This window comes from Triturus cristatus, chromosome 9, assembly GCF_964204655.1.
Source record: "Triturus cristatus chromosome 9, aTriCri1.1, whole genome shotgun sequence".
NCBI lineage: Eukaryota > Metazoa > Chordata > Amphibia > Caudata > Salamandridae > Triturus > Triturus cristatus.
The window spans coordinates 343217615-343239163 of NC_140592.1; the positions used below are offsets into that span (position 1 = coordinate 343217615).

At 42.4% G+C, this 21549-nt stretch overlaps 1 protein-coding gene across 1 annotated transcript in view; it reads right to left on the bottom strand.

Moving 5' to 3' along the window:
- The window catches only part of ZMYND10 (zinc finger MYND-type containing 10), a 306520-nt gene that overhangs the window by 125997 nt on the left and 158974 nt on the right, over nt 1-21549 (bottom strand). Inside the window, exons 5-6 of the mRNA XM_085627752.1 lie at nt 14250-14402; nt 12689-12777 (exon numbers count right to left, since the gene is read on the bottom strand). Coding sequence (XP_085483878.1) covers nt 12689-12777; nt 14250-14402 — 242 coding nt within the window. The remainder of the gene's footprint in view (nt 1-12688; nt 12778-14249; nt 14403-21549) is intronic.

Sequence of the window (21549 nt, forward strand, 5' to 3'; positions counted from 1 at the left end):
CGAACTGCCAAGCCAGGTCCTCCCTGGACTGGAAACAAGCATCCTAGGACCGGTTTCGGGGTTTCACCCCTCTTCAGCCAGGATAGCTTGATTCCAGTGGCATGGAGAGCAAGGGACCCACGTCTGGGCATACCCTGGGGGAGAATGTCTGAATTGTCAGCATTCCGTCCATCATTTGTTTGTTGTAACGCTCATATATATATATTACCTACTGGCAGTCGCCAGTAGGTAGTTATAGTTAGGACCTATTTTCCATAGCAAATCCACAACATTCTATTTGGAATAACGTTGGCGCCGATTGACGAATCTTCGCAAAATTTTCCAAACTTTTGGCCAGCTCCGGTCCGCTCCTATCCTGAAAATTTCACCGGGATTCGTCAAGCGGGGGCCGAGAAAAAAGGGGGGTCCCAAAACACGTTTTCCCCATGCATTTTCCCATAGGACTTGTTGACGCAGCTACAGCCCGAACTGCTGAACGGAATTACACCAAATTTGGCAAAGAGGTAGTCCTCAGTTCAGACTCATGCCTTTTGCTTAAATGGTGTAAATCCGTTCAGTAGTTTCTGAGAAAATTAGAGTTAAAAAGATAGATATATCTCGGCAGAGCCTAACCACACATCTCATCGTGAGATCTGATTGGCTGTCAGTACTTCATCCAAAAAGTGTTGGCAGCCATCTTGGGACCAATATACATGATAGCACCTCATTAAAAAGCATTGCAGTTAATAGAAGGTTTTAAGACTTTAGTTACATTATAAATCATTTGTTGATGGTACCATACTCATTTTAGGAATTGTGGTGTGTTCTAAGGTGATTTTACCATGTGAAAAAGCCTTCTGCTGTGATATCATGAATCATGTTTGAGAGAAAACTATTTTCTCATGCTTTTCCCACAGAGGTTTGGAAGGTGATCTATAAGCTAAACTGAGAGCATATTTTCTGTAAATTCACATTATCTTTCTCAGTCAAATGAGAAAGAAGTCTGACATTCTCAGTAAAACATGTACATCCAACAAGGGCAGAGACTGTCAGTTGATTCCTTTGTGTTCTACTGCAGCTTCCCAGAGTGTTCTAAAGAACAACTAGGGCACTAACAGTCCTACTTATGACAAACGTATTGCACACCTGAAGCCATCTTGATTGGAATAAAGTGGTAACTCTTAAAACATTTAATTTAAAAAGGAACAACATGAGGGGGTTCATTTTGCCATAGAAATTATGATTAGTGTTGCAGAAAGAAAAATTAGGGCACATTTTGACTTCTCAAATCCTCTTCTATTTCATAAACAAATTCTGACATGCAGACTGAAACATGCACTTTGAATACCAGCAGCAGACTTCCGTGGTGAGCAGTATCTTTAATACAGTGATCTAATGAGCAACTAGAGTGCTAACATTCAGAATTTATGGCAAATGTGTGACACATCTGAATGCCTTCTTGATGAAACCAAAGTAAAAAATTGAAAGTATTTCCTACTGAGAAGACTGCAGTAAATGAGCAAATTAGGAAACTTCATAACAAATAAATCTCCCAAGATGGCCACCAGAGACAAAAGAGCCCAAATGTAGCCCAAATATCACCCAGATGTAGCCCAAGTATAGCCCAATGGCAGAATTTCCCAGGGTGTTCTTAAGAACAACTAGAGCGCTTACTGTCTTACTTATGACAAAAGTATGGCACACCTGAAGCCATCTTGAGTGGAATAAACTGGTAACACTTAAAACATTTAATTTAAAAAGGCACACAATGAGGGGGTTCATTTTGCCATAGAAATTATGATTCGTGCTGAAGAAAGAAAAATTAGGGCACATTTTGAGTGACCTCTCAAATCCTCTTCTATTTCATTAAAAAATTCTGATGTGCAGACTGAAACATGCACTTTTAATACCAGCAGCAGACTTCCGTGGTGAGCAGTAGCTTTACTACAGTGATCTAATGAGCAACTAGAGTGCTAACATTCAGAAATTATGGCAAATGTGTGACATATCTGAATACTTTCTTGATGGAATCAAAGTAAAAAACTGAAAGCATTTCCTACTGAGGAGACTGCAGTAAATGAGGAAATTAGGAAACTTCATAACAAATAAATCTCCCAAGATGGCCACCAGAGACAAAAGAGCCCAAATGAAGCACAAATATCACCCAGATGTAGCCCACATGTAGCCCAATGACAGAAGTGTGCCAAACACTTATTTTTTGTGTATTTGCAGTTTTATATAGTGCAGATTTGTCAGGCATTGGAGTGCTTTACATGAGCATTGGTTACATCACACAAGATCAAATTCATGTTGGTTGTAGACATGGGGAGATTAAGTGATTTGACCAGAATCACAGAATGTTGAGCTGAAGCAGAAACTCCAACCTGGTTCACCAGTTGCAAAGTCTGCAGCTCTGGAAGTAACACCACATCCTCTCCCCTAAGTGCAACATTTAATCAAGTGGTCAACTGGATAAAAAAACATAAAGATTACAAATAATTTAAAAGTTCTTTGTCGCTATTTGAAAACTCAGAAAATATGTCCTCATTTTAGTTTTTTAGAGCACTAACCATAATTTTGATGCAAATAAGACCCTCTCATATATGTAATTTCTAAAGGAAATTCTCTCGGTATTACAGTTTTGATTACATCAAGATGACGTCAAGCGTTCCACACTTTTGTAATAAATATAGAATGTTAGCAATCTAGTTGTTCATTGGGATACTGTTGAGAGGCAGAGGCCAGGGGCACGGACTCTGAACATTGAAGGCAGGTAGGAGGGTGCAAAGGCAACAATTTAACCACACTGAGCAGGCAGGAAGGGCCGTGGCAGCACAACAGACTGTGGAGGGCAGTGGAAAGGGGGGCAGGGGCAACAAACCAACAATACAGGACTTGCAAGAGAGGCTGTGGCAATGTAATAGACCATTGTGGGCAGAAGGAAGAGGCAATGGTAGTACAACCATACATGCCAACAGACCCGATTCAGCCAGGAAACGTCCAATGTTTTTAAGCTCAAATGGGCTTTATTTGATCTGTCTCCTGTCTACAATCTCCTCTTTTTCAATGTAACTCAAAGGGGAAAATCAATACCCCAGTTTTTTTTCAAAATCTCCCTCTTACCAAGTTCAAAATGTTCGCAAGTATGGTACATTGGATCATGGAAGGAAATGGGGTAGGGACATGGACTTGGATAACAGAGGACAGGAGGGACATGGAGAGGTGCACCAAACTGACCCTGCAGGGCAGGCATCAGGGTTTGCAGCAGCACAATACACCACACAGGGCATGTGGGACGGGAGTGCAGCACAACAATCCATAGAAAGCAAGAGGTAGGGGACAGGACCATGCACATGGACAACAGAAAACAGAGGGGCAAGAGGCAATGGTAGCTAGCTGACCATAATGGACAGACAGGAGAGAAAGCTGCAGCATAACAGACCATAAAGGGCAGGAGGGATGGATCAGGGGCATTACAATGGAACAGACAAGCCAGGAGGGAGGGAGTAGGGGTCTGCACATGTAAACAGAGGGCTGGGGGCAAGGGGGCAGGGCAGGAGCAGCAAGATAGCCATGGAGGTCAGGCAGGATGGGCACTAGAAGCAAGACACGCCATGAAGAGCAACACTGAGACTGTGATGGCATACACACAGACCATGGAGGGAAGGTGGGAGGGGGTCAGGGGCAGCTAACAGACCACACAGGGAAGGTGGGAGGGGCCATGGCAGCACAGAAGACCATTCATGGCAAGTGGGAGGGTTAGTGGCAGCACAATGGCTATGATGGGCAAGAAGGAGGGTGCAGGGGCATGCACAAAGGACGATTGAGGATAGAAGGGAGGGTCAGGACCTGTGCACAGACAAGAAAGTTCAGGGGAAGGGGCCTCACAACAGACCGCATGGGGCAGGCAGGAGGAGCAGTTGCAGCACAACAGACCAGGGAGGGCAGAAGGGTGTGGCAGTACAATGGACCATGTAGGACAGGAGGAAGAGGATAGGGGCATGGCATGTGGACAGGCAGGGTGGAGGTGGCAGGGACAGGTTACAGTCATCTGACAATGCTAGGCAGGTGGGAGGGGAGTGGCAGCTCAAGAGAACACTCAGAGTAGATAGGAGTGGCAGGTCCATGGAACATGGTGGGCAAAAAGGATGGAGCAGGGGCATGCACAAAGACATCGGAGGGCAGGGGGAAGGAGAATAGAGGCAGCAAGCTAAGCACAGAGTTTAAGCAGGAAGTCAATGATGGGGCATAGAATTGGCCAATGGAGGGCAGGAGGAGTGGACTGGTACATCATACTAAATTGAGGGCAGTGGCAGCACATCAGACCATGCATGGCAGGAGGGAGGAGGCTAGTCCATGGATTCACACAACAGAGGATAGGGAGGAGGGAGATGGGGCAGCAAGCTAACTGTTCAGAGAAGGCGGGTATTAGGAACTTTATTGTTTTTAAAACGTGTGTCTGTGCGAACTACTTAAAATATGAACAAGTATGCAGCATAGTCTCACTTTTATTCAGGAAGAAGAGGACGTTTGTGACTGTGACTCCGGGCTCACTTGGCAGAAACACCCCCTGACCCTCCACCCCCTATCGCAAAATGTAATGCCCGTGAAAAGGGTAGGTGAACACAGTGTTATATAGAACATAGTCCTGAGAGCACGATTGAAAATGAAAACTAGATATAGTGTATGGTATAAACTATGCACCAAAAAGTGTGATATAAGATGAACCGGCGTGAAATATATTATGCAATACATTGTGCGCAATGACAGATTCATTGGAGAGCGCGAGATAGCACAGGCACTAGCGCGTGCTATGCGATATGCGCCTTGGAGTGTAATATGCACAGGGCAGTGTTGTGTAACCTAACTAGTCTCTAAAGTTGTAATATAAAATATGTGCTGGGGAGTGTAACGTTGCATATGCACTGTGACAAAGATATGGATCCCAGATTGTAATATGTATGGCATAGCACTGTGCGTTATAACATAGGCATCGAGGAAGGCACGTTAGATGGGGCAATATAACCCGTGCGAAGACAAGTGTGGCATGACATATTCACGGGGTGGTGTTACAGTGCACATGGGCTAGAGAGTGTCATAGCATATGCACTAGCTAGTGGAATACAACACAGAGGTGTGTGGCACTCAGCAGGCAATGGTGGGTGTAACACAGCATTGGGCTCTGCCAGGAGCGCGCTGTGATTCTCAAGTGATGTTCGTCCCCTTTCCAGAGAGTAAAATAAAAAGTATTACACATCCAGCAGTGGATGTGTGTTTTATTGACCGTGAGGGGGGTTTCTTGCATAGTTTTGGTCGAATTTTTATCGAATCCCCTTTGAATGGCTTGGTGTGCATGTGTATTAAATGTGCCCGTCAATAGCTACCCATGTTTGTATAAATAAACGACAAGGGTGTCTACCGGGATTAGGCACGGTAGGGCATCAGACATGTCAGAGCTTCACTAGTGGTGTAAATACATTCCACGTGGATTCATTGTATGCATAGTCGCCTTTTAATGAATATCACGCAAATCGTCATGGTGATAGGTACGTACGGTTTGTCCAGCATGTCCTAGGTGTGTCTATAAATATATATTTTTTTAAAATAATAAAAAACAGTGGCCGGCCCTGGGGATTGGGGTCAAAAAAATATAATTAGGAGACAGGCCCTGGGGGATGGGGTCATCAGGGCCAATAAATTAGAATAAGAAGGGGAACCACACAGCCCCCCTTCTTAAAAAATTAAAATAAATAAAAGACTGGCATCGTGCCGGAGGCCACGCCCCCTCCTTGCAGCACTCTGCAAACGCGCCCCCTGGCGAATTGTAAGTTGGGGAATTAATTCCTCTTCAACACTGAGGGTCCCTGAGGGCCAACTAGGCCAACAGGCATCTCCAGTATGCGCCAGGGAGCTGTGCTGCAGACAGGTGTTCTGAGGCCAAGCTCCTTTTTACACCTCTCTGCAACGCAGCTCTGTGGCGCTTACTGGAGGTACCTAGTGGTCTAGTTTGACCCTAGGGACCCTTAGGATTCAAGGGGACTTCATCTCTCAACTTAGAACAGCCACAGGGCGCGTTTACACAGTGGTGAAGGGAGGGGGCGGGGCCTGAGGTGACGTGTGCAAACACGCACTATGGCACATTTTAAATTGGGGATATAATTTCCCTTCAATACTGAGGGCCCCTGGGGGCTAACTAGCCCACCAAGTGCTTCCAGTAAGCGCCACTGAGCTGCACTGCAGAGAGGTGGTCCAGGCCGTGCCACTTTTTACACCTCTATGCAATGCAGCTCTGTGGCACTTACTGGAGGTACCTAGTGGGCTAGTTGGACCCTAGGGACCCTCAGGATTCAAATGAACTTAATCTCCCAACTAAAAACGGACACAGGGTGTGTTTACACAGTGGTGAAGGGAGGGGACGGGGCCTGAGTTAACGTGTGCAAAAACGCCCTGTGGCCTGGTTTAAGAGGTAGTTTTAATCCCCCTGCCCTATTATATACGAGGGGCTTACAGAGGAGGTCATGCTAATCACAGGGGGACCCCAACGCATAGTGTTCCCTAGTGTATGTAGGTGTTTTCACTGTATTCTAAGTGTCTTTTAACATAGCACTGGCTCTAGGACTGGTTAGTCAGACTCAGTTACCACCAGTATCCGTCTGAAAAAGTTGAGGGTACAGGATGATTTTGCAACAAGGTTTCTTTCTGCTCTTCTTTTTGTTCTTTCTGCACGTTATCCTTCTTCCTGCACTTTTCTTCGTCTTTGAGGACTTCTGTTGCTTCTTTCTGCACTTCTTTTTTTTCTTTCTGTGCATTTTTTCTTCTTGTTTCACATGTCCTATCTCTGTAGGCATAGTTAGAAATTAGCATTTAAAAAACCTTTGAAATTCACAGAAAAAACCATAGGTTTCAGGCACGTTATAGTTAGGAATTAGCATTTAAAAACCTCAGAAATTCACTGAAAAAACCATAGGTTTCAGGGGTGTTATAGTTAGCTGGACTTTTCACTTGTACAAAACCATTGAAATTCCCCCGTTATAGTTAGTTCAGCTAACTATAACTCGCGCGCCCGCAATGCACTGCTGATGACGTCACATATTACATCACTCATGACATGGTCAGTGACATCACTCATGACATCACTGATGACATCATCCTTGTGATAGAGTGGCAGACCTCCTCTCACCCTAATATAACCTTTGATACACACATTCAAAAATAGAGACTAAAATTTTCAAAACAATGGACATACCAATACCAGTTACAACAACCTCTTCAGTAATTCTAAGATCCACATACACATCCACTCATTCACCAACAGTCCTATACAGTCACTCATACATGTACTCACTCATCATATGTACTCATACACCTATACATCCTGTTACACAATGCCACTCATCCATAGAGTTACTCACACACATAGTCACTCATGCTAATAAAGAATCAAACATACATTTTGTTAGACCTGTCAGCCCTTTGGGTGGTCCCTCCTCATCATTATTTATTTTGTCCCACTTTTGCCTCAAACCCTGTTATAATTTTTCCTTTTTGGGAACCACCAGACTTTTTAGTGTTGATGCAGGGTCAGGGAGCCATTTTCCCTACCCCTGGAACTTCTGTCTGAGGGCCTGAGACACAAAATGGTGGCCACCCATTGTCACCTGTGACATCATCAGAACCCACTGGAGATTTCTAGAACCTTCTGTAACATTCTGGAACCCTGTGACAGTGAGAGGCAGTTTAGAATGTTGGGAGGCCATCTCAGAGTGGCAGTTGGCATCTGACTAGAGAGGAGAGAGGACCAGTTCAGAAGGAGGTCGGAGTAAGGCAGCAGGGGTGGAAACCAGTGCTTGGAGTGGGGTCCAGAAACCCACCCTTGATGCTAGTCCCTACTGACCAAGCCCAGCCTAGAGCCCTGTGTGGGACCAAGACCAGAAAACCCATCTTAAGGACCTAAATATTGTGAAGAGGCCTTAAAGAAGAAGACCAGCAAGCTCCTGACCTGTTTAGCAGTGTCCTCCTGGAGTCCTGACGTCGAGAAGCCTGGAGACCTGAGGCCTGAGGTGGAGAAGCGACGCTGACAGAAAGCAGACGTCGTACCCGGAGCCGTCAGAGGTCGAGAGAGGGCGCCGACGGAGGTCGTGGAGAGGCACCGGAGGTCGAGTAAGGAGTCACCTGAGGTCGAGGTGAAGCGCGCCGGAGGTCAGGAGTGGAGATCGCACTCCGGAGTCGCCGGAGATCGAGGTGAAGCGCGCCGGAGGTCGGGAGTGGAGATCGCACTCCGGAGACGCCGGAATCTGAGGTGAAGCGCGCCGGAGGTGGGGAGTGGAGGTCGCACTCCGGAGACACCCGGAAGCGGGGAGACCGTGACCCTGCGACGCCGGAAGGCGACATCGAGCCGGAGCAGCCCAGCGACATCGAGCCGAGGCCGCCCAGCGACATCGATCCGGAACAGCCCAGCGACATCGAGCCGAGGCCGCCCAGCGACATCGATCCAGAACAGCCCAGCGACATCGATCCGAAGCCGCCCAGCGACACCGAACCGGAGCCGCCCAGCGACATCGAGCCGGAGCCGCCTCACGACATCGACACGGCGCCGAGCGGAGCCGATCATCGTGAAAAGGGCAGTAAGTGGTAGAGGGGGCGTCTGAGGCCCTGTGGAGCCCTAAAAGACCATTCTAGGGGCTAGAGGGGTGTTAGAACCAGCCTGGGAGTGCCAGGGGTGAACTGAGACTGGTGCAGTGACCTCTGTGAGGGGTTGTGTATTTTGGGAGAGCCAGATCCTTAGGTTACCCTTATTCTACCTCAGTTCAGGCCCAGCCTTGACCAATCTAGGTGGGACACCCCCCATGTCATCCAAATGACCACAAGCTGTACTTGGGCATAGTAAAACCAAACTACCTCAGGAAAGCGATGTGAACTGTAATTGTCATTAATTGTGTTATTTAAGTTATTGAAGGTGCTTTATTTATTGACTGTATTTATTGTCTGACTGTATTTATTCCTGCATTGTATTTATTGTCTGACAGTATTTATTAGCCATTTGTATTTATTGCACCCCTATGTATTCCTTGCTTATTTATGACCTGATCCTATTTATTGAAACCCCACTGTGGTATTATTTATTTGACCTGCCCTTTTAAAGGAGAATCTTATTGTCTTGTATTTATTTTATGAACCCTGCAACTAAGAGAAAATAAGATAAAGACACACTACTTTCTTTCATAATTTTTACGGTGTAGTGTCGTTTTTGGAACGGATGAACGCATGGTTATTGTGAGGGTGTGACGTACGCTTAACGCGGTGCCTGTACCCCAACCGCTCGAGCCAAGCTACCGTTGTGCTGGGAACCTGGTGACTGCTAACCCGGTTGCCCGGTTTCCAACACATTTACTTGCATATACAGTTATACACACACCACCACACTTAATTCTACGGAAACTTACACATACTTAGTCTTTTAAACAATCACCTATAGAAACACATACTTATTCATACAGGAACTCTTTCAATCTCTCACTCTCACATATACTCACTTATATACACCAATAGTCACATATACTAGTTTAAAACATATGTAGTTACTCATAAAGACACTATTGAGACAGTCATTCACTCACTAACACACCCATACACACACTCATCCACCCATACAGTCCTGCACACATGCTGTCGTCTTCAACACATACAAACAGTGAGTCACTCATTCATGCACCTATGCACTACGTAATACCCCCCACCGAACCATGCAGACACTCAGACTGATACTCAAAAAACCAACTAATAACCTATATAGACACCCATGTAGCTACTCACCAACCCATGCAGCCACTTATACACAAAGTGAGAGACTGATACAGATATTTACATATTTAAACATTACTCACTAAGCCATGTATTCACTATGATACACTTAATCAGTAAGTTACACAATTTTTCAAAAACAAATCATCCATTTAGACACTTATATACCCATTTATTCTTCCATCGACCTTGAGATATATATATATATAAAACATATTTATTTTCAGAAAAACACACATTCACTGGATGATGTCATCAGTGATGTCATTTGAGATGTCATCAGTGATGTCATGAGTGATGTCACTGACCATGTCATGAGTGATGTAATATGTGACGTCATCAGCAGTGCATTGCGGGCGCGCGAGTTATAGTTAGCTGAACTAACTATAACGGGGGAATTTCAATGGTTTTGTACAAGTGAAAAGTCCAGCTAACTATAACACCCCTGAAACCTATGGTGTTTTCTCAGTGAATATATATATATATATATATATATATATATATATATATATAGTTATTGTAAAAAGACCGCTCTGGTCGAAACGCATCGCCAATAACACATCTTCGTGTTTGCGAGTTATTTTCTTGGTGGGAAGAAGCTCACGGGATGTTCCGACATTTACGACCGGGTTCCAGCACCCGGTACCGGTACTCACACCAACCCCGAGAGGAGAGGAGCTGGTGCATGCACTACTGTGGAGGAGCGTGTCAGATCTTAATGGAAGGTGGTGAGTGACTTAAGGATTTTAAGACCAGAAATATAACCCCGTGCTTAAGTTGGAGCAACAAGGCGATCACTTAAATTACCCTGCAAGGAAGGTAAAGGTTAGAGTTTTACCCCCGCCACTCCACTTCGGAGGTGATCACCCTAATACTCTTTTGATATCTGAGTGAATTCAACCTGGGTGCTGACTCCTTGGAAGTACAAATAGTTTCCAAGAATTTGACAAGATAGACTCTGGTGCTGGAACTGTGACTATAGAACTGATAAATTCTTCACATAGAGAAAGAAACCACAGCTGCTGCAGCACAGAGGGATTCATCATTCAGAAAACACAAATGCCTGATCGGAGTCGGCAGAGGAATACAGATTAATTTTAGAGTATAAAATAGGAACTGTTAGCAAGTAAAAGGCAGAGGTGGGAGAGAAGCTTGGAGCCATCTCACAGATAAAGCATAACTTTGACAAAGTTTGAACTGAGTGCTGTGTGACGATTCATCCTGTATTTAGTGGAGGAATATTGGTGTACTCTATTTGTGTTGTTCTTCTATAACGTATCTTTAGTGTCTCTGTTCTCTTCGCCCATTCTTTCTTGCTTTCTTTGGGGCGGGTGTGAATATCTGATTTTTTATTTTTGCGAGATGTTTTCAAAGTGTACTTGTACAGCAAGTTATACATTGTATGCTCTTATTTTGTGCTATACTGTGATCTTGCATAATAAAGAGATTTCAAAAACTGGAAGCTGAAAAGGTATTTGGCCTCAACAACTGTTGAAATGTTGTTTCAACACAGAAGCACTCTTAACAGGTGGAAAGAACCTCGTTGATGCCTTTAAAGAGGTTGACGTTGAATACGAATGAGAAGAAAATATTGTAACACCAAAATATATTGAAAATAGTGATTGTAAATATGTCACTGTGGCCATAGAAGAAGAAAGGAACATATAAGACAATGAGTTTAATTTTATAAAGTACAGGTGGTTGACATCAATAAGTTGAGGTTAAATAAATTCTAATTATACTCTGAATTTGAAATGGATAATGAATTTAAAAATAAAGAATTGATTTTAAGAACTTAATTGGTCAACGCATATTTCGCAACTGAGCTAGCTGTTGATAATTTGTCACTTCATCAGGATCTACTCATAGTTAACATAGTCACTTGAACCTGAGAAAGACATGAAGACTAGATTTACATGAATTATAGTAGGTTCTTGGATTCAGAGCTGCAATGGATCATGATAATCCCCACTGGCCCAGTGCAATGTTCTTTAAAATATAAACAGCACAGTTTCAGAGGGTAAGACACTTTCAGCTTGAAGGTCTCTTCACAATCAACTTTAGCCCTTTTCCCTCATTTTTTCTCTGGAGTATGTGGGGGAATTCCTTTCTAGGGAAGTGGGATTAAAGAAACTAAGGATTCTTCCACATTGAGTTACTAGGGCCTTCTCAAGCTATATTGTCCAATTACAAATGAATAAACTGTCACATGGTTGGACTAAAACACAATTGTAAAGTGTTGCAAGGTTCCTCCACTGAACGTAAGTATAGTCTAAGGACAGTAATTAATGTAGGTGTCATGCTTGAGCGGTGGACCCACCTAGTGACGATAAAGAGCTGCACAGAAATATAAGTAGGGCAATAATTTATGATTTTTTTTGAAAGCTCATTGCAAATAAATAAGCCCCTTGTATTCATGATACAGAGAATTGGTGTGATCAACCAACAGCAAAAATTCTCCTACCTTACTTCCTGATATCAGACAGGGAGTGCCAAACTAAAGATATGCATGGGATTCTGCATCACTCCACTGCAGTATGTGCTGTAGGCTAGGATCAGCGGTAGCCATTTCTGACACTGGGGACAATGTGACTACAGTCTCTCTAAGTTGAATCAGTCACAATAGAGGGTGATGGGCATCTTATTCCCTTAATACATGAAGGTATAAAGTGCCTCAAATGCCTACGTCTATATGGTAATTCCAGGTAGAGAGACACCGTTCTTGAATCAGGATGCTGCCATTGCTTTGGAGATGCAAATATATTCAGCATTGTATCTTTCTGTGCTATTAATACAAAGCAAGGCCATATTTGTAGTTTCTGACCCATTTAGAAAATATAAACCCAACACCAGACTATGGATAAGAGAATCAGAAATTTTAAAGATCACCCAAAGTACTGTAGCTCACCTGTCTATGTGATCAGTGATGTACCGGAGAACAGAAAGAGCCTTCAATGAGATATCAAATTCTAGCACATTGGCCTGCTGCTGCAGCTCCTAAAGGAAAAGGCAACATATAGAAACTTGTCAGAAAAATATTAGATTGTTTCCTGCCTACCTGTTATGATTTCTTGTTTGCTCCTAACCTAGATCAACCGTCGTAAAAAGATATCATGGATATCTTTTAAACAGTATTTTACTCCTATCAAAGAGTTTATGGCCTACAAATAATAAAAAAATCCCGAAATATCCTCAAGAATGTCTGCCATAAGAAAACCCCTAAATTGTGGGGACATTATATCCCTTTGCTGGTAAATCTTTGAGAGGCACTGTCAATACCTGGACATGGCATGAAACTTAGGCTTGTAACTGAGCCGATTGGACAATTCTAATAGAAAAGCTCCATATTTTAAGGGTTATTGTAGTCAGCCTGAGCACTAGAAAAGACGTTGTAATTCTTCTTAGGGAGCTGCCTTTAACATTGTCTGTTGGCATCAGTACATTGACATATCGCTACATCAATGCCTTACATCAAAAATCACCACATTGTTCTAGTACATTTATTTTGTTTTTTCGCTATCCCAATCCCACCCCATCGACCCAAGTACTACCTTAATTTTTTAATTAATGTTTGTAATATTTGTCTTAAGATATTTTTTAAACTGTAATTGTATCTTTTATTTTATGTTCATTAAAGGGTATTTTATTTAATTATCCTTGATCTAGCAAATATACCTTCCCTAACATTTTATTTTTTAATCACATTTATTTAATGACTTGTCTTTATCCTTGCTGTGATACTAACCCTAAATTAAACATTATTTATGTGCAATAAATCAGTGTTTGTTAACAGTTTATCAATTACATTAATACTAATTGTAACTTTTAATATTTTAAATTAGTTTAACATTTTTAAGCCTTAACTTTACCCGTATTCGAACTCCGCCCTAAACGCTCCGCTTACAGAGCATGATGAGTGACATGTTAATGATGTAGAATGGAGTTTACATGAAATATTGGAAAATGTTATATTTTATTCCATGCTTAGGCCATTAGGCCCACATTCTTGATTTTGTAACTCTGAAATGATTATTTGACATACCTAAGCAAAAATGAATTGTTTATAAATCTTTAACATTTGGAGCAGTGCCATTTACCCCACATTAGGAATAGCAACTTGCTATTCTACGGTATCTGTAGCAACATTTGCCCAGCTCCCATATGAATGAGTTTCCAAACTGTGACTCACTGAAGAAGAGATTTTTCAACTGTGCCTCTGTATGGAAGCCATAGTTCCTCAAAAATAAAAAATAAATTGAATTTTCCCCTAAGTATTAGCTGTACATTCATAGTTCCGTACAATACTTTTGGCTTCCTGGGAGCAGTATTTGGATGAAGTCACGCAAGTTTGGATTTACACCTCAGGTTTCTCAATTTATCAATGCAGCTTTTGCTAATTGTTTCCTTTCTCTACCCTCTTCTTTTCCCACCCAATTCTCAATCAGTATCCCCTCTGTATGTTCACATACCTGCAAGCTTGATTTGCTGCTAAGATCTTCTGGTATGAGTCTGCCGTGTTTTGGAGTGTCACCATTGATGCTACGAGCTGCCAGCATGGCCACTTTCCGATGACTATAATCAATGAGATCTAAAATTGTATCCTCTGCAGCTTCACAGACCTCCTAACGGGAAAATAGAGAGTCAATGTCTTACTTTCAAGGACAGTGCTAACACATCAGGCCCTTGACTGAAGCAAGAGGACAGCATCCCACCAAACAAGTTATCTAAGTGGGCAGGGTAGATTAACTGAGGAGACAGGGACTACAATTGAAGAAGAAAGGCACAGGAGATGGATACTGCTAAGTTTATAAATAGTTTAAAAAGTAAAACAGAAGGTGCCAGGGAAAGACAAAAGAAGAAAAGTGTGGCATGTAGTAACCTCTAGAAAAAAGGGAGCGAGAAAGAGAGAGACAGAGCAAGTAGGGGGGGGGAGAGTGAGTGAGACAGCTGGGAAAGCTGATAGCTAGAATGGCTGAGGAAGAAGCAAAATCTGAAAAAAACATAGCTGGACCTGGCTCTTTTTACAGAGTTATCCTCACTCTTTTTGCCTTCTTCCTCCTATTTACTCTGACTGCTTTTTCTTGGCTTTACGACTCTGGGCACTTTACCACTGATAATCAGTGCTAAAGAGCTTATGCTCTCTGTGTAATTTGTGATTCTGATTGGTTATCCATGATTGGTATATTTGATTTACTGGTAAGTCCCTAGTAAAGAGCACTGTGTGTGCCCAGGGCCTGTAAATCAAATGCTACTAGTGGACCTGCAGCACTGATTGTGCCACCCACATGAGTAGCCTTGTAAGCATGTCTCAAGCCTGCCACTGCAGTGCCTGTAAGTACAGTTTTAAACTGCCATGTCGACGCAGAAAGTGCACCCACTTGCCAGGCCCAACCCTTCCCCTTTTTCTACATGTAAGGTGACCCTAAGGTAGGCCCAAGTTAGCCCCATGCGCAGGGTGCAGTGTATGTGGAAGGTACTGGTGCGTTTTACATGTCCTGATAGTGAAATACTGCCAATTTCATTTTTCACTATTGCAAGGACTATCTCTCCCATAGGTAATCACTGCAGCTGCCCTGTAACATCTTACAAGTATAACTTTCAATTGGGAAAAGCTAGAGATTTGGAGTTTGTGCTCCCTGAACTCAGAGTTTAAAAATACTTATGTTAGTGAAGTAGGTTTTTAAATTGTGTGTTTGAAAATGGCACTTTTAGAAAGTGTAGATAAAAGGGGAGTTAGGCCAAAGGGACGAGATTTTTTAGGCAGGGCCGTATTATCGTTTTCAAAAAAGGGAATAAGCAAGCCTATACCTCACTTTCTTCGTAAGCATTCACAATGTTGCTTTATGGACAAACGCATTACTTTTTGTTTGTACCGGTATTTTATTTATATCTTTTACTTTTTAAGTTTTTCTTGTTTTTCATTAGTTCATTTCAGTATGAAAAAGACAAGTGTCTGGTCATATCTGTTTTATAACCAATTTACAAAACATTCTAGATATACATTAATAATAAAACATACCATACATATTACATTGCATTAAACATTTATATAAAACAAAAGAAAACTACATCCAATACATGCGTATTTTTGTACCAATGCTGGTCAACTGACTAGATTAATGATCCTAGACTGTTTTTTTAACGTGTCTATATCAGGTATCTGTGGGTACACAGGGAAAAATTTGTTTTTTCAAGAATTAAGTTTTTCTGGAAGGAAAATTATTACTTATTTCACAGACTGGAATTCAATTCTTCATTCCTCTGTGCTTTGATCATGTGCCGACGCGTTTCGAAACCTGGGCGTTGAGTTACAGGATTCTCGTCAGGGCTTTTAAATTGTGGCAACGTTGATTTTTTCTGTAATGGATGTGCAACACAACAGTTAAAATTTTATCTTGAGTACTCCTTTCCTAAGTTCTCATTTTATTGCTAGTTATACCTGAGAAGCGATAATTGTCTTCCCATCAAGTTTTGAGTGGCCGCACGATGAGCTTTCTCTTGCTCGGGGTTTTTTATTTCTGTTGGAAGGCAAAAAAAACCTGTCAAGAATGTCGATTTGCAATGCCTTGTTTAAAAGGACTTTCATGTCTTTTTGCTGTTTCGTATCTTTTAGACTTCTTCCTTATCTTTTTACTGCTTCTCGCGGCAAGATGTGTGCATCAAGTCCTACAAGACATGTGGGTTTATTATGGTACCTTATATTGTAATGAACTTTACATGGCGCTATACTCTCTGTTTCAATAAATTTGAATATTTAAGTACCTGCGTTTGTGGCGTTCTTAAGTAGGGCCGCTCGTATCTTTGGGTTATGAAAGTCCTTTTAAACAAGGCATTGCAAATCCACATTCTTGACAGGTTTTTTTGCCTTCCAACAGAAATAAAAAAAAACAAACAAGAGAAAGCTCATCGTGCGGCCACAAGACAATTATCGCTTCTCAGATATAACTAGCAAGAAAATGAGATAACTAAGGGAAGGAGTACTCAAAATAAAATTTTAACTGTTGTGTTGCACATCTATTACAGAAAAAATCAACGTTGCCACAATTTAAAAGCCCTGACGAGAATCCTGGAACTCAACGCCCAGGTTTCGAAACGCGTCGGCACATGATCAAAGCACAGGGGAATGAAAAATTGAATTCCAGTCTGTGAAATAAGGAATAATTTCCCCTCCAGAAAAACTTCATTCTTGAAAAAACGAATGTTTTCCTGTGTACCCACAGATACCTGATATAGACACTTTTAAAAAAAAGTCTAGGATCATTAATCTAGTCAGTTGACCAACACTGGTACAAAAATACGCATGTATTGGAGGTATTTTCTTTTGTTTTATATAAATGTTTAATATGATGTAATATGTATAGTATGTTGTATTATTAATGTATATCTAGAATGTTTTGTAAATTGGTTATAAAACAGATATGACCAGACACTTGTCTTTTTCATACTGAAATTAACTAATGAAAAACAAGAAAAACTCAAAAAGTAAAAAGGTATAAATAAAATACCGGTACAAACAAAAAGTAATGCGTTTGTCCATAGAGCGAAATTGTGAATGCTTACGAAGAAAGTGAGGTAAAGGCTTATTCCTTTTTTGACAACTTTTAGAAAGTGGCCATTTTCTTGCTTTACCATTCAGTGTCTCTGCCTGTCTGTGGAATCAACATCTGGTTTAGGCTGAGAGGGGCTGTTTGCACAATCACTCTAGACAGTCACATAAAGGGAGCTGAGGTGTGCCCTGCATATCCTGATGGCCCATCATCAGCCTTATGGGCCTTCCTGAGCAAGAGTATTAGGAGGAGTTGTCAATCTGCATAGGGCTGTGCCTGTCCTCACACAATGCTGTCTCCATTCCCCTGTAGTGTGTCTGGAGCCAAGGCAGGATCTTGTGAACATCAAAAACTTTCCTTAGAAGTATGCCTACTTCAAAGGGCAAAAGTGTATACGTATTGGACCTGTAACCCCACATTCTTAGAATCCTTCTGGATCAAGAGGGGATTCTGCCAAGAAGAGAGCTGAAGAAGCTGTAGGAGGGGAATTGCCACTCTGCTTGTTGCTGTGTTGTGCTGGCCTACTGCTTACTGCTTCTGTCTTGGAGACTGAAATTTGGCTTTTTTATCCTGCTTGCCAAGGTTCTCCAAGGGCTTGTGGATGCTTGCCTCCTGGTGGAAGTTTCAGGGCCATCAAAAACTTCATCTGCAGCTCCCCTGAACTCCTCTGCTTAGAGTTCTGACCTGCCAAGTGGTGCCAACCCCAGTTTTGGGCCCTTGAAGGTGGTTTTGCTGCTTCAAGAGACAGGAAAAAATCCATGCAGCACCTATTTTTCCCGCCACTAGCTTACCGTGCGGTTGAAAAACCAACTCATCACTGCAGCGCGGGCAGAGAATCGACGCAGCGTCTGCCGTGCAGCCCAAAAATTGCTGCAGCCCGAGTCCCAAGCATCGTGTCTCCGACGTTCGAGACACCAGCTCCCACTCCTGCTGTGCGGCTCAAGATTCTATGCATCACCTGTGCCGCAGCTGGAAAATCAACGCAGCCCCTGTATCGCCCCGGCCGTATCTATCGCCCGGGCCATATCGACCCAGCGCGTCTTGATTTTCCACGCATTGGACCTGTGCATCAAGCCTACATCGACGATGGGCTACAGTTAGGAACCAAGGACGCGTGTCCAGAGAAAGAATGCATCACCTCCCCTCGCAGTAAGAAACCAACACATCACCTCCTCTTACAGTAAGGAACAAACGTATCACCTTCCCTGAGGGCAAGGACCAGACGCATTGCTTTGCCTTCCGGCGCCTCTCCTCCACTGCGCCTGTTTTTGTCTTTTGATTTTGTTGCAGCCCAGGTACTTTGCGTTCAAAAGTGACACATCATAGTTTTATATAGACTGAACTGTTTTTTTTTTATTGTCGAAATATTTTATTAATAACATTTAGAACTGAACCGTTTTAACCTTTTAAAAGTGATACCTTGGATTTATGTATGTTGGATTTTTGTTGTTATGGTCTTGGTTTGATTAGATAAATATTGACTATTTTTCTAAACTGGTGTGGTGTCATTCTGTTGTGTTTTCACAGTGTTACTGTATGTGTGCACACATGCTTTACACATTGGCTCTCTAGTTTAGCCTGGCAGCTCTGTGCCTAGCTACTAGAGGGTGAGCACAGGTAAATTTAGGTGCGTACTTTACTCATCGTCACCATTTCTAACAAGCATAGAGAAGAACGTGGTAAAAAGGTGGAAGGGCAAGCGGAAAAGAACGGTAGCTGGAAATAAAGCAGAGAGGAAAGAGAAGGGAAAAACAAGTGCAGTTGATGGAGAATTGTGGCAAACTTTTAAGAAGCACAGACAGGAAATACTAATAACAAGCATTGGCAAAATCAATAGGTCTCGCCTTTGCAAAAAAAAAAATTCCTTTGCTTTACAGTAGTGTTATTGAATAGTAAGTGTGGATTCTATGTACTATAGAAATCAAAACTGTATTAATATAGCATAGAAATTAGATTGTCAGTATCACTAAAAAGTATTTGTGATGAAAAAGTCAGCGCATGGGGCTGTAAAATATCACTTTTAAAACAAGAAATACACATGCTGTGCACAAAAAGACAAAAAACAATTCTTGAATAGAAATGCCCTGTGTTAAGAGTGCATCTGACAATTTTGGGTTGTTTTTAAAGTGCGATTTTAGGGGTGGGGATTGCAAAGCAGTTGCATATGCACTCTGTGCTGCAATTGATGACGAAGTAAAGGTTGCAACATTGCCTAGTGAGCTTTGCAACCAAATAGGAACAAGACATGACCTGTTCACGCATGTGCCCGATAAACCTGAGAGCTCTGAGGTAATGCTGTGAGAGTTTGGCCCTTGGGAGGGTAGCTCTTTCATGACTGGTTTCCTTCTAGCAGTATTATGTCCTTAGTATACTAGGTAGATACAGGTTCCTTTTAGAGCAGTGGAGTGCTCGATGGAAGCAAGGTGGCTCCATTAGGCTTTGATTAGAAGTGAGTGCTGCAGGGTTGAGGGAGCACGATTGTGGCTTGATGATAAAGAATTTGTGGGACGGTGACTGGTGAACTAACTAATCGGTGGCTTCATACGGCTTTGATTAGAATGCTGCGGGGATGAGGGGGGAGCGGTAGCGGCTTGATGATAAAGCATTTGTCCGACAGCGACTAGTGACCTATGGAATCGGGGGCTCCATACAACTTTGATTCAAAGTGAGTGCTGTGGGGATGAGGGGGCACGGTAGCGGCATAATGGTAACAAAAAAGCAAAAAAAACATACAACACTTTACGAAGAAACGGGAACCGTCCAAAAACACGCGATGTGCTTGGGCGGGCTGAAAGCAACGAAAAAAGAAGTGCGCATACACAAACAGAAATAGACAAAAATGCAAGTAATAGATCACTGCTCTGTGGGAGGGAGCAGAACACCAAAAGGAGGGAGAAAAAAAAACCACATTCCCTATATTCAAGTAGGCTTTTGGAAAGGACAAGCGAACAAACAAATCAAAAGCAATGGGCTGGCTGTAAGCCCAGAGTAGATACAGCATGTCTCAAAGCAACAGCTCATGCGCTATGTAGACAAGGCCTTAAAAAGGGAGAAAGACCAGAACTGGCAAAAACTAAAAAGCAGGAGCTGCTGATCTAAGATAGTGCATTTAGAACAATACATGAAGAAGAGATCAATGTGGAGAGTACTAACTGCTGTGTTACGAATCCGAAAAACACAGGCGGAAGAGAGAAAGAATAAGCTACAAAAAATACACTATTTATCTGTAACTTTAGAAGTGCACTTACGAAAACAGGAATACACAAAAATGCAAGGATACAAGTAATAGGTCACTGTTCCATGGGAGGGAGCAAAACACCAAAAGGAGGGACAAAAAAACACACATATTCTACATTCAATCAAGCTTTTGGAAAGGACAAGCGAACAAACTAATCAAAAAAATGGGCTGGCTGTAATCCCAGAGTACATACAGCATGTCTCGAAGCGACAGCTCATGTGCTATGTAGCCGAGACCTAAAAAATGGAGAAAGAGCAGAACTGGCAAGAACTGGAGAGTAGTAACTGCTGTGTTACAAATCCGGAAAATACAAGAGAAAGAGGGAAAGAATATGCTTGGAAAAAATACACTATTTATCCGTAACTTTAGAAATGCGCCTACAAAAACAGAAATAGACAAAAATGGAAGGATGCAAGTAACAGGTCACTGCTCCGTGAAGGGAGCAAACCACCAAAAGGACGGACAAAAACACACATTACCCATATACAAGTAGGCTTTTGGAAATGACAAGCGAACAATCGAATCTAAAGGGAGGGGTAGGCTGTAAGCCCCCAGAGCAGATACAGTGTGTCTCGAAGAGACAGTGCATGCACTGCCTAGGTGAGACCTAAAAAGGAGGGAAAGGGCAGAATTGGCAAGAACTTGAAAGCAGACGCTGCTGATCTAAGGGAGTGCACTTAGAACGATACATAAAGAAGAGATCAATGTGGAGAGTAGTAACTGCTGTGTTACAAGTATGAAAAACACAAGAGAAAGAGGGAAAGGGTCAGCAAAAAAAACAAGCTATTTATCTGTAACTTTAGACGTGAACTCTTGGATTATACCTGTTAGCACTTTTTGAGGGATACACGTTAAGCATAAAGCATTATCAACATTTTTGTTACAATCCTTCTATCGTACTGCCCCTACCACTTCATTTCTTGGTTCTTTCAAAGAGTCTTTAGATAGAGGCAGGTAAGATAATATTGCATATGCCTCACAAAA